The sequence below is a fragment of the Cryptomeria japonica genome, chromosome 10 (assembly GCF_030272615.1).
Source record: "Cryptomeria japonica chromosome 10, Sugi_1.0, whole genome shotgun sequence".
Taxonomy (NCBI): Eukaryota; Viridiplantae; Streptophyta; class Pinopsida; order Cupressales; family Cupressaceae; genus Cryptomeria; species Cryptomeria japonica.
In genome coordinates, this window is record NC_081414.1 from 439,780,722 (window position 1) to 439,797,309 (window position 16,588).

The window sequence follows — 16,588 nt, forward strand, 5'->3', positions numbered from 1 at the left end:
TCTTCAATTATTTCATAATCACTCTATTTGCTGTGTATACACTTTGCCATGCTGCGTAATGTTTCCATTTTCACCATATCGACTACTTATACTATTGAATTCTTTGGCCACTATATTTTCATTTCATTTTGTCTTCAATAGATCGCTGCCATCACAACAAGTGTGCTTCTTCTGATAATTTATAATGTTTATTTGATATTTGCCACGTATTCACCTTTATTTCAGACTGAATGAATTAACCACTGCTTTATATGTGGGATTATTTTGCCTTTTAGTGGGGAATAAGCAAGTGGGCCCTACAAATCTTGTCTTATATATAGCTGCCACCTTTGAGAATATTTGACTGATTTATATCTTTTTTTGCCTTATTACTACCCTTGCCGTCATTGATTTGTATAGTGCTACAATACCTTAAGACTTTTAATGATCATATGCCAATATTAATTTTTTGTCTTATTCACTTGCTGGGTCCCACGTTTTGTCTTATTCTCTGACCTTCTGTCTTTACCAAGATCTCTGATCATATAATCATAAGGATTGAATCGCTTCCTTAACACATGTTGGTGTGTCTTCATACTTTTTAGTCGATGTCTTGCATAGCATATTTGATTAATATGAATCGCATCCTGTCCTCAATGCTGTTTACTGTTTGCTGTATATAGTTAATAGGATTAACTACTGACCAAAGTATCATATAGAGATTACTTTAATCACTGTCTTCCTTAATTCGATTTGCTCCATAACTGCGTCTATATTTGATAAGATTGCAATGTTTAATGTGTCTTCCTCTGTCCAAGAGCATTTTGTGTACAAGTAGCAGCACAAATGATGATCTCTGTTTGCATACATCAACCTCTTGTATAACTCGGGTTGTTGTCCATATCTCTTACTGATTAATCTCTGCTGTCAATACTGATTAATGATATCAGCGATAGTAAGTTGCCTTTATGTATTGTGGAGATGTCTAATACAATTCCAATCTTCAACATCATAAATAGGAAAATTAATTTCTCATTATAGTGCTGATCAACAACTCAACAAATATATCAATCTTCATCATTCAATTGTCTCTTAACGCCTTTGACATCAAAGACTATTGTCTTCACTTCTTTGACATCAATGACAACATTTACAACAGATAGTATATCAAATTTCTTGTCTTCGCTAATACATCTTATTCTCTATGCATTACTTGGATGCTTGATAGGAAAATCATGAAGTCCTATGAATAATACCATTTTCCCCAATAAGCTCTTCCTGCTTCAGGCTTTATTGATATAATATGCAAAGTTACCTACTGGAACTTCTTAAATACTATGTAAAAATTGTTATTGCCTAGTTACTAACTAGTTGAAGGTGTTTCAAGGCTGCCACCCTTGATCACATTAGTGTTTTATTGCTTCTTATTATAAGGTTAAATATGGGGACATCACATTCTCCCCTTCTTGGAGATGCTTGCCCACAAGCATTTTAGAATCATGGTTCTCGGATCCCAAACTTGGTAGCACCATCTATGCAAAACATAGCCTTGTTGAGTAGTCTTCTGAAAACTGCCAAGAGGTAGAATAATCCCATGCTACACACGCTCTTTAGAAGATTTTCTTCCAAAAGCCTCAAGTCTTAACACTATAAGAGCAATTTTACTATACTTTTCATAGGTCATCTTGGTTGCAGGGTTCCAAACTTTGTGTTCATCTTTAATTTTATATAAATCCAAAAAAGCTTCTTCATTCAATTCAAAAAGTGGTTTGTCATATGTTTTATCTACTTCAACTTATCCTTGTTCACTATCTTTGGTATCTTATCTCTCCATACCTTCACATTTCTTTGTTTATCTTCCTCAAGGTGATCAGATTAGACACATGATGTAATTTCTGGATCACTGCTATTAGAAATATTACTCTTCTCATCCTCGATCATTGGTTTGTTAGGGACTGTCATGTGCTCTTCAAGAGGTGAAAGGGAATCTTCAGTGACGTCCTCATCACTAAGAAACTCTGCAAGGTCTAAATCATGATCCTTAGATTCAATCCCTACCATGGCATCTTCAATGCATGATCCTTGGGATGGTGTATGATTAATCTTACAATTTTTTTATGAATCCATGTGCTTAGTTCAGTTGTGATTGAAGAAACACATGAAAAATCAACTGCTTCTATTTCTTTAGAAGTGTTGAAAATTATTTCCTCTCCTTGTATCTTTGGCTCCTTGACAAGTTTGGCGACTATATTTAGATTTTCTTGTAGTGCTTGATGATTTTTTATCGGATTAACCTTTTCTAAGGTTTTATGATTTGCAGCTGTCAAACACTTTGTACTTTCTCCCTTTGGTGAAACAACCCTGGAAGCTTCTAAGGACATTTATTGTGAGTGTATGCGTGGAACTCTTGATGCAATTTTTGGAACACAATCATTTATCCTTTGTTCATTTAAGTGTTCAAGCTTTCCACTTCTTCTCCTTGGGTCAAGGTGATGATCTCTATCTCTTTTAGGCAAATACTTCTACCTCAGATCTACGTAGTTTCTTAGAGGCATATCATTTTGTAATCCTCCCCTAATCCAATCTTGTCGAAATTGATCTTTTAGATCAATCGTGGGTTCATTGCCTTCTCAGTCTTCTTTTTAGATGAGAATGTTGTTGCTATTGGCCTTGAACTTGTTGTAGACATATGTCTAGTTGGAGTTTGAATGTTGATGAATTGAATTCTGTTGCCTCCTTTGTTGCCATTATTGTTTAGTTGTGTTAGCATGCTCAACAATTTAGTCAGTCTCTCTTGAGTGTTTCTACACTGTGCCATGGATGGATTTGAGTTTGTACCAACCCTTGAATTGTCCTCATTTCCTGCTCATCTGAAATGTTTTCCCACAGTCTAGCAGGTTCATTAGCTCTGATACCACTTTGAATGTCCCCTTATGTTAGTTCTTAAGAATTTGGGACGATTAACTCAAAAATCAATTGCAAGAGACTTCTCTTGTCAAAAACACAAAATCCTTATGAATGCTGATAATAAATATTTAATAGAATGACAGTATATCAATTCTGAAGCATATACTCAATATATGATAACACAAGTATTATGTAATCTGCAAATAGTAACTTGATTGACTGGATGTAATATATCTGCTGTCTCTGATATAACCTTGGGAATTATCCAATGGTAAGATGATCCAATCTGCAATTCAGAGAGATCTCTTCTCTTTCTGATGTATCGATCTGAGATATGCTATGAGCCTCCTTCTAATTTGATGATAGAAATGATGCTATGGTGCTGTATCTGATTGGTCTTTGGAAATATGCAAAATGCAAATACAGTGGTGTTGTTTCTGATTTCTCACTTGAAGTATGCAAACTGATTTAATGCCAAAGGCAGATGCTCAGTCAAGCAGATCCAATAATGGATGATTCCCATTATATATCTTGCAAGATTGATGGGTTGAATCCTTTGAATGTTTAAGAGACATAGCTCTTCCTAATCGTATCTCTTCACAATATAATCAGTTTGGTTCGTTATATAAATCCCATCCTTCCATAAATATTTGTTATTTATTGATGCAATTCTTAGTGGCTGTTCCTTGTTTACGGATTAATTAATCAATTGTTGATCGGGGCTGCTTTATGATTAATATAATCATTGTATGAATAACCAATGGAATGGTTAGTTGCTGATCGGGTTTGTTAATGCCTTAATCGATATTTGTTTGGCTAACTGGTCATATACTCGAACTCCCTCTTTTGATATGGATTATCGAACCCTCCTTATCCAGCGATAAGTGTTGAGCTCTTGATCATAATCAGATATGCTTGCTGACTGTCTGTTGAATCTCTTAATGATGCTTGACTATCTTCCATGGAATCATTACACAGTAATGACAATTAATCGATGATGCCTGAACTATGTTACTCATTATCTTCACTGTCTTTCCTCTATATGACATGTTATAGAGGTGATGCTGATATGGATTTATATATGATCGATGCATAAGAGATCTTCATGAGTTTCTGTGTAGCATCAATATTTTGATCACAACTTTAGTATGCATCATACTTGACATCATGTGGCTCAGTATGTTGTATGCTCTTAAAGTCTCCAGTACTTGATTATGAGAATGAGTGGATAGCATATCAAATTTCTTGTCTTCACTACTACACTTATTCTCTATTCTTTACTTGGATGCTTGATAGGAAAATCATGAAGTCTTATGAATAAGATGATTTTCCCCAATAAGGTCTTCATGCTTCAGTCTTTATTGATATAATATGCAAAGCTACCTACTTGAACTTCTTAAATACTATGTACAAATTGTCATTTCCTAACTACTAACTAGTTGAAGGTATTTCAAGGTTGCCACCCTTGATCACATAAGTGTTTTATTGCTTCTTATTATAAGGTTAAAGATGGGGACATCAGTAAACACCTTTCTAAGCGTATACAACATATTTTGGACATCAAAAATGGTAGGCATGTTCCATTTGTGTGTATTACTAAGCAACTTGCTACCCAGGGTACTTGTCCCTTTGTGAAGACCTTCTATATTCTATTGGGAGGTCACTACCTAGGGCATTCCATCTAATATTTCTGAGTATTAGATCTTTCCCTTCAGATTTGTACTTGAGTTCTATGGACTAGTAATTCTACAAAAACTCACCAAGGAAATGCAGCCATTGCACAACCAACATCATGTTTATCTCCCTTAAACCTACAAAATACAAATCATTGCACACCATGTAATCTCCCACGGTTATGTTGAGTTATCTGATTATTTTGGTGCAAGTGATGGTAAATTTATTGGCAACAATGACATTGAAGCCAATTCTCATCTTTAACTCTCTTTTAACCATCAAGCCTTCATCATTGAAATTGTGGGTGGCCCTACTATCAATCAGCACTACTATTCACTTCCTGAATATCACTCCTCTAACTCTGAAAGGGTGATATTTGGGTGCTCTTGAAAGAGCTACAAGTGTGCCTTCATTTGTGTCTCCACCCTATTTTCATGTTCATGCTTGCCTACAAGTAGTTGAGGTTCTAGTTCTTCAAAGTCTAAGCCATCCTTTGACATGACCTCAATGTAATGGACTTGACCCTTGCTTGAGAATTTATAGCTATTTTCCCATGGTTCATTGTAGGGAAAAATAAATCTTCTTCCTTTGAGCTCATTCCTTGTATAGTCATCAGCCTTCCTTGTTACAAGGGATGGCGATGTAATATTTTGTGGGTGCAGATTTAATCTCCTGTCTATAAATTTCCCTTATGTTGCACAGGGGTGGGGACTGGTTGGAAAAGAGATTTGCTCTTACACACCAATGGTTCAAGCGCTAGAGCTCTTGTCATTGCTTCTTGTAAGATGGCAAGAACAAAATCTTATATGAGGGATTTAAGCAAGCTCTCGACAAATATCAAGCACCAGGAAAAGTGACTCTCTTCTCAAAGATATCAAGCACCATGAAAAGTGACTCTCTTCTCAGATATATCAAGCACCATGATTGCAACTCGCTGAAACTCGACAACATAAGACTCCACTTAGTGTAGTTGGATTCTTATGACTCCCTAAAATATTCATCTTCATCTTTCTACTCAAAGTGATCTAGTATCCTTGGACTAAGGTCATCGAAGGTCTGCGCAAGGCTATTCCCTTGAGTGATCAATCCATCCTGCCACCAATCATAAGCAACACGTGCATGGTAGTGAATTGAATAGATTCTCCTCCTCTAAAGGGCTGAGAGTGAAGTAAGTCTGTAGTTTTTGCAACTGAGGTTGCATAAAGGACTTCTACTGTCATCAAAGGTAACAGCATTCAGCTTACTATTTTTTTGTTGCAGTGCTTCTTTTCACTATTTCTACTGCCATTGGGGATCCTTCCATAAGAGATTCTCTTCCCAAGTATGTCCAGGTAGCTAACAAAAGACACCATATTCCCAAAATCCTCTAATTCTCCTTGGTAATCACAAAATAATTTGCCAATCTCCTCTACTAAAGGGCCTTCAAGCCCTTCTCTTCCTTATCCCCCTTCATAGGTCTCAATGGCTTAGGTATGGAGTTACGCACAATTCAGTGATTTGCTGATGTTACTCCCTTCTCCTTATAAGGATTTAGTAGATTATGGATTTTTCAGTCATTCAATTTGTATTATATTTTTCAATTGGCAGGTTGCATGGAATAGGAATCTACCACAATAAAAAACTTCCATGCAACCTGCCAATTGAAAAAAACAATACTCCAATCGAATGGAATAATGGTCTATGCTATTGTCCTAAAATCTAATAAATGTCATATGAGAAATTTAGCATTTCATCCTTCCAATGAATATCAACCATCAAATGTAGAGTATCATAGTAAATGTCACGTGAGAAATATTGTTGTTCATTCATCCTTCCAAGTTTCCAACAAATATCAACCATCAAATGCAAAGTATCGTAATCAATGTCAAATGAGAAATATTGACATTCATCCTTCCAAAGAATATCAACAATCAAATGCAGAATATCAAAATAAATGTCAAATGAAAAAAGTTGTTGTTCATCTTTCCAACGAATATCAACCATCAATCTACCACAAGCAAAGTATAGCCATGAATCTAGTAAAAAGAATAACAATCAAAGTTACCGGATATGCTACCCTCCCTGCCCTGGTACGCATATCGCCATACTTGATACAGTATGGTATGATGTAGATACGGTGTGAATACTATATCGGCACGTACCCAAAAATACATCCATTTTTAGTCATGCCTAATTCGTCCGGGTTCGGATGTCCAAAAAAATTGCCCTGTATCTGAACTTGAATACTGTAAAATTCTAAAATTGTGAACAAAAAATTGATATCAAAAAAAAAATCTCATAAAAAACCCTAGCTGTAACGATTCGTACGACATTCATAGTCTTTCAAGGGTGCAGCAACTTCATTAACCCTAGCTATGATCGATCTCAATGTTGTCTGTTAAGTTTCTGGGATTGTCACTACACTACGCATGTTTGCATTTTGATTTAACTTGTGAAATTTCCCTGCATTTTAAATTTGAATTCGTACAACTTTGCCTTACACTTGCGGCTCATTATTTGCCTTGTAAAAATTGAAACATTTGCCCACACATTTTTGCCATTCCTAATTTGCGTCTCGAATATGCCCCTATGTTTTTAAATATTTTGTTGGTTTATAGTTTTGAAGTTAAAACATATCATTATATTTAATATATTTTGAAACATCAATCAATCTTTTTAATTAAATATAAATATTTTATTTTATTTTTACAATAATATTAAAAACTATTCTTTTTATATGCTCTTTTGTGTGTGTGTGTGTGTGTGCGCGTGTGCACGTGTGTGTGTGCGTGTGTGTGCGTGTCTATGTTTGTGTCTGTGTTTAATGTGTCAAATCCTCCCGTATCCACATGGGAGGTCTTGAAAACTGGCCATATTCGTACCCATATCCATGTCCATGCAACTTTGATAATAATGATTACTATTTATCAAAATATAATGGTAAGCTGATTTGCAAGCACTAAGAAAACAATTGTTAGTGCTTGTAGATCGGCTTACCATATTCATGCAAGGGCCAAGGAGAAAAAGGCAAAACGAACTCTACTATCGCACTTCCAATGGCTTGCCCTAAGTAGCCACAATGATCCTCAATTGCATCATGAAAATACTTGAAATCACATTAACTTTTTAATGTTTGGTGGAAATAAAAAATCTACCAATTTTGGTCAGTTTTTAATAGGTTTTCACGCAAACATCGCAAAATTTTGACAGCTTTTCATGCAAAATTCACAAGTTTTTGGCAGTTTTTCATGCAAAAATCACAGTTTTTTTTAAAACTCAAAAAATAGTTTTTTAACGAGTTACTTGCCACTCGTTCTGGCTCATGAGTACTCACGATTTTTGCAAGTACTCGCAGAGTTTTGCAATAATGGGGTTTAGTTTTGCCATATTAAGTTTTTTATTTCTTTTAATTTAAATTTGCTTTTCTTTCATTTTTGGCTGCTTTAGGCAGCCAGATTCATCTTGGGTTTGGCCCAGGGTACAGCTTAGTTTTAATCAGGGTACAAAGTACCTTAAAGTTTGAGTATGTTATGAGTTTTTCTGAGACAAACCCATGATGGACATGACCACTAGTTAAAAAAAAAATAGATGATCCCAAGCTGTATCATTACAAGAACTGCCCGGTGCCATTTCAGTACAAGAACTGCCCAGGGATATTTAAGCACACGAACCATCTGGAGCTGCTACTTGATTCGAACTGGGTCTCAGTAAAAGTAGTGTAGAGACAAAACCGAACAACTATGAAATATCCTATTAAACCTATCAAAGACAAGGATCTATGAAACAAATCAACCACCTGATAACATCCACATCTTTTTCATTCGCATTACTTCCTTGTTTGAAATATCCCACATAATTACCACAACACTAATAAGAAAGAAATAAACCTTGCATTGGAAAATTTTAATTAGTAGAAGCTGGAATTATACAAGGAGTAGTACGATGGTCTATAACACTAAATGTGAACAATGATACTTATCAAAAGAGTTGCTAATAGAAGAATAAGAGACTTCTTAACATTTTGAAAATCACAGTAAAATGCATGCAAGTACATTTTAGATTCCTTGCTAGCTATTGGCTATCAAAAACTAAAAAAAAAACATCAACTAAATATGCAACTCAGCTTATAAACAATAAAGCAATTGGCGATTGGACAATACATGCTTACAAAAATGAGACTTCCATAAAAACTGCAACTGTAGAAGCCTAGAACATTGCATGACAAAACAACTACCTCAAATTTTCTCAAAAGAACTTGGAAACTCTTCATGGTCTCCTTTATAGCTTCCACACGTTGCCGATCACCACTTGTCAGCAATGCAGTGACCTCTCTTGGTGAGTGCCCAATTATATTTTTCACTACCTAAGCATGTCATGTAAAGCAAACAGACTAAGAACATCAATAATTCAATAGCTATGCAAACTAGGATGTTTATTCACAACTGAACCAATATAAAGAAAATAAACATGACAAATCTTATAAATGCTTCAAACACACCTGATGGTCAATTAGAACCTCTGAAATAAGGCTTCCATCATCAACGTAAACAAAAAGCTCAAATTTATCACGTTCCTTAAACTGAAATTCCTTTACCCCGGTCAAAATGCACTACAAGAAGCATACATTATTATTAATAATTTTGTGGAAAAACAGTCATATCACTTCAAGCAAAAAAATCTTCCATTTTAAACAAATTTTAGTTCTAAAGAATCTTCAGATTCTTGCAACTTTCATCAGTTACCAACTACAAATTCATATATAATCATGCTTAAAATTATTTGTGTTGAAAACAACAATAAAGCCATAAAAGTCATCGTCATTTTAAGGCTTCAAAGTCAAGACAACAAAAAAGAAATAAAATACATCCACTGTAACAATATAAACGATGCACAGTTGAACATGACCGTTAATTATAATCAATAAATTTGCATCTGGAAGAGAAATGAGAAGAATCCAAAACATCAATTTTTGTATTAATATGTACAGTAAACCTCCTTAGTCTTAAAAAATATCCAAAAACATGCAGCTACTAAAACCTATGGATTCATTTGTTGTTGATCCCTTTAGATAAATCATAGGAAAGGTAATATGGAAAGATATGTGTTGTTTCACTGACATTGGTGTTAGATTATGATACATCAGAACATAACCTCCAGGACGGCACATGTGAAACCCAGGTGCATTTCAGCAGAGCATAGTCATAGAGAGCAGCAGTTCCATTCTTGACAGCTTTATTCACGACATTCCATATTAAGCAGTTGCTTTTGTGTAGCTTGTTTTCCAATTTTTGTATAGCAGTTCTTTATTTAGCAATTTGCTTTTGTAAGTTTGATTTTGTCTAATTGAAAGCATAAATTCATAGGATAAAATTTAAATTATATCAAGTACTGATGGATCAACCCCATACTACTCCATATGTATCCCACGTTTTGATTGTAAGAATTATATTTTATCATTGTTGTTGAGATCTCGATATATAGTTAGATATTTTTTCTTGGTAAATGGGGTTGTCAACAAGTGCCCCACACTATATAAGCAATCATAATAATAAGAATGAAACATATGAAAAGCTCACTTGTCCAAAATAAATACATATGTTATATTAATTAGAGGATTTTTTGAAAGATTCTGATGCAAAACAACTTTGAAAATCGAAACACTACCATCACATGGTACAGGTCACTATACCAAAGTCAAACTTAAACTACTAATTGCCATAATACGGTCAAATTAGTATTAGCCCATATCAACTATCATGTCCCTGTTTGGAAATAGCACCAAAGAAAAGACTTCTAGCTTATTCCCATTTCCTATACACTAAAGGGTAAAGCAAAGGAAATAATTTTTAGTATTATTCTAAGTTGGGCCCAATAATTTTATATTTAGTCAGCAAATTATTATAATATTATTTCCTTTAATTAAAAATGTTTAAACATTTAATTGTAAAAGGCATTTTAAAATACATTGGGGGGATGTTATTAATCGTGGGACCGTTTTAAAAATCTTTAAAGAGGGTACCTAGCTTCATTTTGCATCTTCTTTCACTTTCTGAATTGAGAATTGTGTTCATCCTACTCATTCAAGGACAGCAAGCCTTGGTTGATTTCAAAAACCTTTGAGGATGAAACCCTTTTTGGATTTCCATTTTGAAGGTAAGGATGAAAACCCTCTTGGATTTTCATTTTAGAGGTGACAAGGGGAACCCTCCTTGCCATCATTGACAATTCCACATAAGAGTTTCATCTATGTTCCACCAAGTTTCTTGACGCGGGGATGGGGGGACTGTTGTGTTGCACACACACACACCCTGTCTCCGACAAGGACCCCTTTCTGTTGTTTTGTCTACTTTGCTGGTTATTGTAGCAATTTTGTCTTGTTGAGGGTAGAAAGTAGAAGATAGAATTAGAGTTAGAAATAGCAGTAGCCAGCAAGTAGAATCAGAGTAGAGTAAGAATTACTGAACAGAGATTGTTGTAATAGCAATTGAAGCAAATGATTAAAGCATTAAAGTATGGTGTTTTGTCAGTTGCCTTCACCTGTTTGCATGGTTTGTTTCATCAAAATTATTTAAAGTTTAGTGATTTAATGGTGAAGTGTGAGGATATCTGATCGATTTCTGGTTCATACCATTGGAGATTGGTTGACTGTAAGTCTTTGTGCATGGTTAGCCTGAGCCCATTATTGTTGTTAGTTCGATTATGAATGTTTATTTAAGTTGCGCCAGAATTAAGTACTTAATGTATGTTCATGGTCTGAAAATCTTTTCATTTTCCTTTGGAGATTGCACTATTTCTGTGGCGTTGTGAATTTATATCTAGCTAAGCAAGAATCAATTTTATGTCAAGTCTGTCTGCCTGCAAAACCAGCCATTACTATCATTATCCCTAGATTCTCTAAACCCTATCCCTTTGATCTTTTATTCTAATCAGTTTGAGAAGTGAAGCATCAACCAGATCGTCATATCAGATGCAAACTAGCTTGTTAGATGCGTAGGTCCCTTTGTGATTACCAGCAAATCACATCATCACTGAGTTATCCTACGCACAGTCAGGACCTGACACTAGAAACCTTGGGGTTATCTTGTTTGGACAGTCAGATGGCATACAAGATTTCCTTATTCAAGAGAGAATAGGATATACTCCATGTATTTTATTCTGCATTGACGAAAGTGCAAACTGTTGTGCTCTGCACACACTAGCATTCCCGAAAGGGACCCCCTTTATTTTTTTACCCTGCTAGCTGAGAGAGAGAGAGAGAGAGAGAGAGAGAGAGAGAGAGAGAGAGCTTTGTCAAAATCAAGTCCAACCATAGCACGGGGATGAAGAACAAAGTAAGTGAAACGGAATAAACATTGTTGCCAAAAGGTTCTATCTGCTGAAATCACTCAAAGGTTCCATCTTGAGCCTACGCCAATTTCATCCCAGGATGAACTAGAACAAGGACAACTCAAAATTTTGGTGTTTCTAAGCCTAGAGGGTCAAATCTGCAAGTTCGGTATTTCCAGATGTTTTGACTTGCAAATCCCGTGGAAAATGCCTAGAGAAACACCTAAATCTATTAAAGAGTTCTCCAAGTTCGGCTTTGGTAAAGGGGAGAAGTGAGTAAGTCATGTTTTAAGAAGTTCTTCTAATGCCTAGAAAAAGACCAAAGTTTATACATTTCATGAAACAAGTTCGAAGTTTTGGCCTGGAAAAAGTTTGGCAAAATTAGACCTTTCTACTTAAAACCCCCCCTTTAAAACCCCTAACTTTATGCCGAGTTTCTCTAAAGATTCTGCAAGTTCGGTATTTGTTGGAATTTTGGTCTGAAAATCCCTTGGAAAATGCCTAAAAAAGTTCAAAGTTCACAAAAACATGAGAAAAGATACGCATTATCAGAATTTTTTTGCTGGAAAACCCCTTGGAAAATGCCTAAAAAAAGTCCGAAGTTAACCAAAACATGAGAAAAGTTAGGCATTATCAGAACTTTTTGCTAGAAAATCCCTTGGAAAATGCCTAAAAAAAGTCCGAATTCACCAAAACATGAGCAAAACTAGGTGTTTTCAGAACTTTTGGCATTCCAATCCCCTTGTAAATGCCTAAACCGAAATTCATCCAAGCTTTCCAAACTTGTAATGTCCCCTCTTGGAATCTCCCTAATTTATGCCCTAGAATAACAATTTTGGCTCAAGTCCAAGAAGGTAATTTATTTTTAACTTTATACAAATTATCAATGTAATACATGATTCAAAGTAATCCTAGTTTAGGTCCTCCAATAATATTAATAATCATTTAGAAATTTAAAAGTTACAATAGCATCTAAACTTACAAGTATTAACATTAAACCCCAATTTCTATGATTCATGTTGTGCCTTGCACACACTCCTCGTTGCCGAAAGGGTCCCCCTTTGTCGTTTGCCTCATTGAGGTCCTGCATAGGAAATTTTGCTTGGTTGGCAGAATAGATTGCAAGACGAGAGAGCAAAGCTTAGGAAGATGATTCCATCTGGAGTTTCAAACAGACCTAAAAAGTTCTAAGTCCTAAAAAGTTCATGTTTTCGCCTAGAGACAACTAATCCATAGGAGCCACTAAAACTTAAGTTTGCTCGGATCCCCTTAAAGCCTGAATTTCTCTAAGTGAAGGACGTTCAAAGGAAAACACGGTATTTTAACACGTTTTGCAAGCCAAGTGAAAATCTCACATTTTCGCTCAAAGGGCCGAGTTAAGTATAAAATCGCACATTTCACTTTAAAAACCCGAGCCAAGGTGGGCGTTCAAAAAATCAACATCTTTCTTAAAAGTTAAAAGTTCGCATTCTTAATAAAAATGCCGAGTTTGGGCAAATCGCACATTTTGGTAAAATGTCGAGTTTCAATCCAAAGGCAAAGGTTCGCTCATTTTTTATTTAAAAAACGAGTTTCATTAAAGAAAGGGGGCGTTTAATAAAAGTTTGGCCTTTTCTATCATTTTGCAAGACTTAGACCAAACCTAAAATCGCACAAACTCACTTAAAATCCCAAATTCGCTTGACAAGGTAAACGAGTAAAGAGAAATTCAGCGATTTGGGTCTCTTTGCAAGAAACAAAAGTCAAAAACCCCGAGGTTTTGCAAGAAGTGAAACAAGAGGAATTGCTTGAAAGGAAAATCGCTCATTTTTGTTCAAAATCCCGAGTTCCTTCAAGCCAAAGCGAGCAAGCAAAATAAGTTTGGCGTTTTTTTGGGGGTTTTAAAGAGAAGATTGCACATTTTGGTCTTACGGCCTATTGTGACCATTTCACACATCGCCCCATCAGAATGGGGACCCCCTCTTTTTCTTAGGGTTTTGCTTTCCCTTAGTTAGTTTTTCTCTCTGCTTGCTGGGTTTTGAGTGAGTGAGTGGTTGTCTGGGCTGGCTAGTTTAGGGTTAATCTCTGCGGGCTCGTTTTAGGGTTTCTTTCAAGCTGAGTCTAGCCTAATTTTGGGAGGTCGTTAGTCGTCTGCCTGGAACCTTAAGTTTGCCTTAATGAAGTATTCCTTTCAGGAGAATCAGGATGGTGAGATTGAAGATCAAGGTGAATAGGTCTAAGGTCTAGGTAGGTCCAGTTTGATGGTTTTCTTGTTAAAGTCCTGTTTGCTTCCAAGTCTGAGTCGATTGAGCAAAGTCAGTGATTAGAGGGAGATCGGAGTGGTTATTTCAGAAACTGATGAGCGAATGCACTTGATGATGATTGAAAGAGTTTTGCAGGAAGGAAATGAAATAAAACAAGATTCTCGCTCCTAACCCTTCCAAAGGGTCCAGAGCGAAAATCCTTCTAGACCACCTTTTCTTCTCAGTTTTGGCTAAGTGTTGCTTTCTAGAGCGTGTTTGAGGGTGAATTGATTTGATCTTGCCTTAAGATGGAGTTGGTGGATTTTTGAAGGACAAGATTTTGACCTAAAGGAGAATTTCGCTCCTGACCCTTCCAAAGGGTCCAGAGCGAAATTCATCATATAACTTGTTTCTTGACTTGAATGGATTAAGAACCTTGTTCCTAATGTAGAGAATGATCTAATTTTGCCCTGTAAGATGGTTTGAAGCTTGAAAAATAAGTAATTTAGCCAGGAATGAGATTTTCGCTCCTGACCCTTCCAAAGGGTCCAGAGCGAAAATCTTCCCAAAGCACATTTCATCTTAAGTTTGGCTAATCTTTGATTTGCAGGGTACCTTGGAAGGAAGCTTGGACATTCTTATTGCCTTTGAAAGGTTTGAAAGCATTGAAAATGAAGGATTTTGGACAAAAAATGAAAATTTCGCTCCTGACCCTTCCAAAGGGTCCAGCGCGAAATTCCTAAAAGCTCTTACTTTTGCAATAAAGGAAATCAAGTTTTGATTTGTTATGGCATGGATGGAAGAAAAATGACTTGCTTTTGCCTCTTGAGGTCGTTTTGGAAAGTACAAATGAAGGATTTAGCCCAAGAAGGGATTTTCGCTCCTGACCCTTCCAAAGGGTCCAAAGCGAAAATCTCTCTAAGACACATTTCTTGCCTTATTTGGCCAAAATTTGATGTCCAAGGCATGATGAGATGAAGTATGAACATGTTAAAATCCTTGGAGATGATTAGAAGATTGTGAAAATGAAGGATTCTAGCCAGGAAAGGAAATTTCGCTCCTGACCCTTCCAAAGGGTCCAGGGCGAAATTCCTTATAAACCTACCTTTTGACCTTTCTTGGACATGAAATCTTATTCCTAGGGTGATGAAGGACGAAATCCTACCTTGCAAAGAAGTTTCAAGTTTAGAAAATGATGATTTTGGGTCAAAAATGAAAATTTCGCTCCTGACCCTTCCAAAGGGTCTAGAGCGAATTTTCTCAAAATTTCTTTTTGCTATCAAGTTTTTGCTAGGTCAAGCGTGGGATAAGGCAAAATCAAGAGGGAGTTGCCCTTAAGAGTGACTTTAAGTTGCTAGGGACCATGAATGATGAAGGAATTGAGCCTAGAGGTGATTTTCGCTCCTGACCCTTCCAGAGGGTCCAGAGCGAAAATCCTTAAAACCATCTTTTCTTCCAAATTTTGAGCAAAACCAAGCTTGGACAAGGGTGCGAGAAGGCATTTGGATTGCCTTCGAATGAATTTTGGTTGCCAAGAATGCAAATTTGAGAGCCTAATGAAAATTTTGCTCCTGACCCTTCCAAACGGTCCAGAGCGAAATTTCTAAAAATTTCCCTTTTTCCTTGCAATTCAAGACAAGATTTTGGTTTTTATACCATGGGAAGGAGAAGGACAAGATGTTCTATGCCTTGGAGGTGATTTGAAGTTGAAAGGATGGCAAAATAGCCCTAAAACAAGATTTTTGCTCCTGACCCTTCCAAAGGGTCCAAAGCGAAAATCCTAAAACCTACCCATTCCTTTCAAATTTATGCTAAGACAAGGCTTGACTAAGGTAAGAAATGCCCTTGAGACTACCTTTCACTTGAAGTTGTTTTCCAAAAGTGATGATTTTAGGCCAAAGGAGAATTTTCGCTCCTGACCCTTCCAAAGGGTCCAGGGCGAAAATCCTAAAATCTCCTATTCTGCCTTGCAAAACGAAATCAAACTTGGATTGGGTGAAAGAAGAAAGCTATTTCCTAGCCTTGTGAGGTGGATTGAAGTTGGAATGTGTCATATCCCCTCCTTGATCGTTATATATATACATATATATCCGAAATGAACCAACTATTATTATATTAATTACCAACAAATAATTATTTATTTATTAAATATTATTATTTAATTAATATTAATTAATAATAATATTCTTGGAATATTTAAATTAATAATAATATTCTTGGAATATTTAAATTAATAATAATATAAATTTTACAATATAACTATTGATACTATCAAGAAGTAAACAACGGCTGAAGAGGCCCTTAAAAAATATATATAGGCATAAATCCTATAGATCGCCATTGGTAAACCAATTGGTCAACAACTGCAAGGGATAGCCAACATGCTATTAATCAATATCACAAAACCAGTTGATAACACATGAAGAACACGACATTGACCAAACATTGGTCGATAACAATGATTATGTTATTAATGATTAGAATTATGAATGAATTGTGAG

The 16,588-nt window shown here is 35.8% G+C and overlaps 1 protein-coding gene across 1 annotated transcript in view; it reads right to left on the minus strand.

Moving 5' to 3' along the window:
- LOC131067552 (recQ-mediated genome instability protein 1) overlaps positions 1-16,588 on the minus strand; it is a 185,211-nt gene that overhangs the window by 52,683 nt on the left and 115,940 nt on the right. The window contains exons 6-7 of the mRNA XM_058002622.2: positions 9,038-9,148; positions 8,774-8,902 (exon numbers count right to left, since the gene is read on the minus strand). Coding sequence (XP_057858605.2) covers positions 8,774-8,902; positions 9,038-9,148 — 240 coding nt within the window. The remainder of the gene's footprint in view (positions 1-8,773; positions 8,903-9,037; positions 9,149-16,588) is intronic.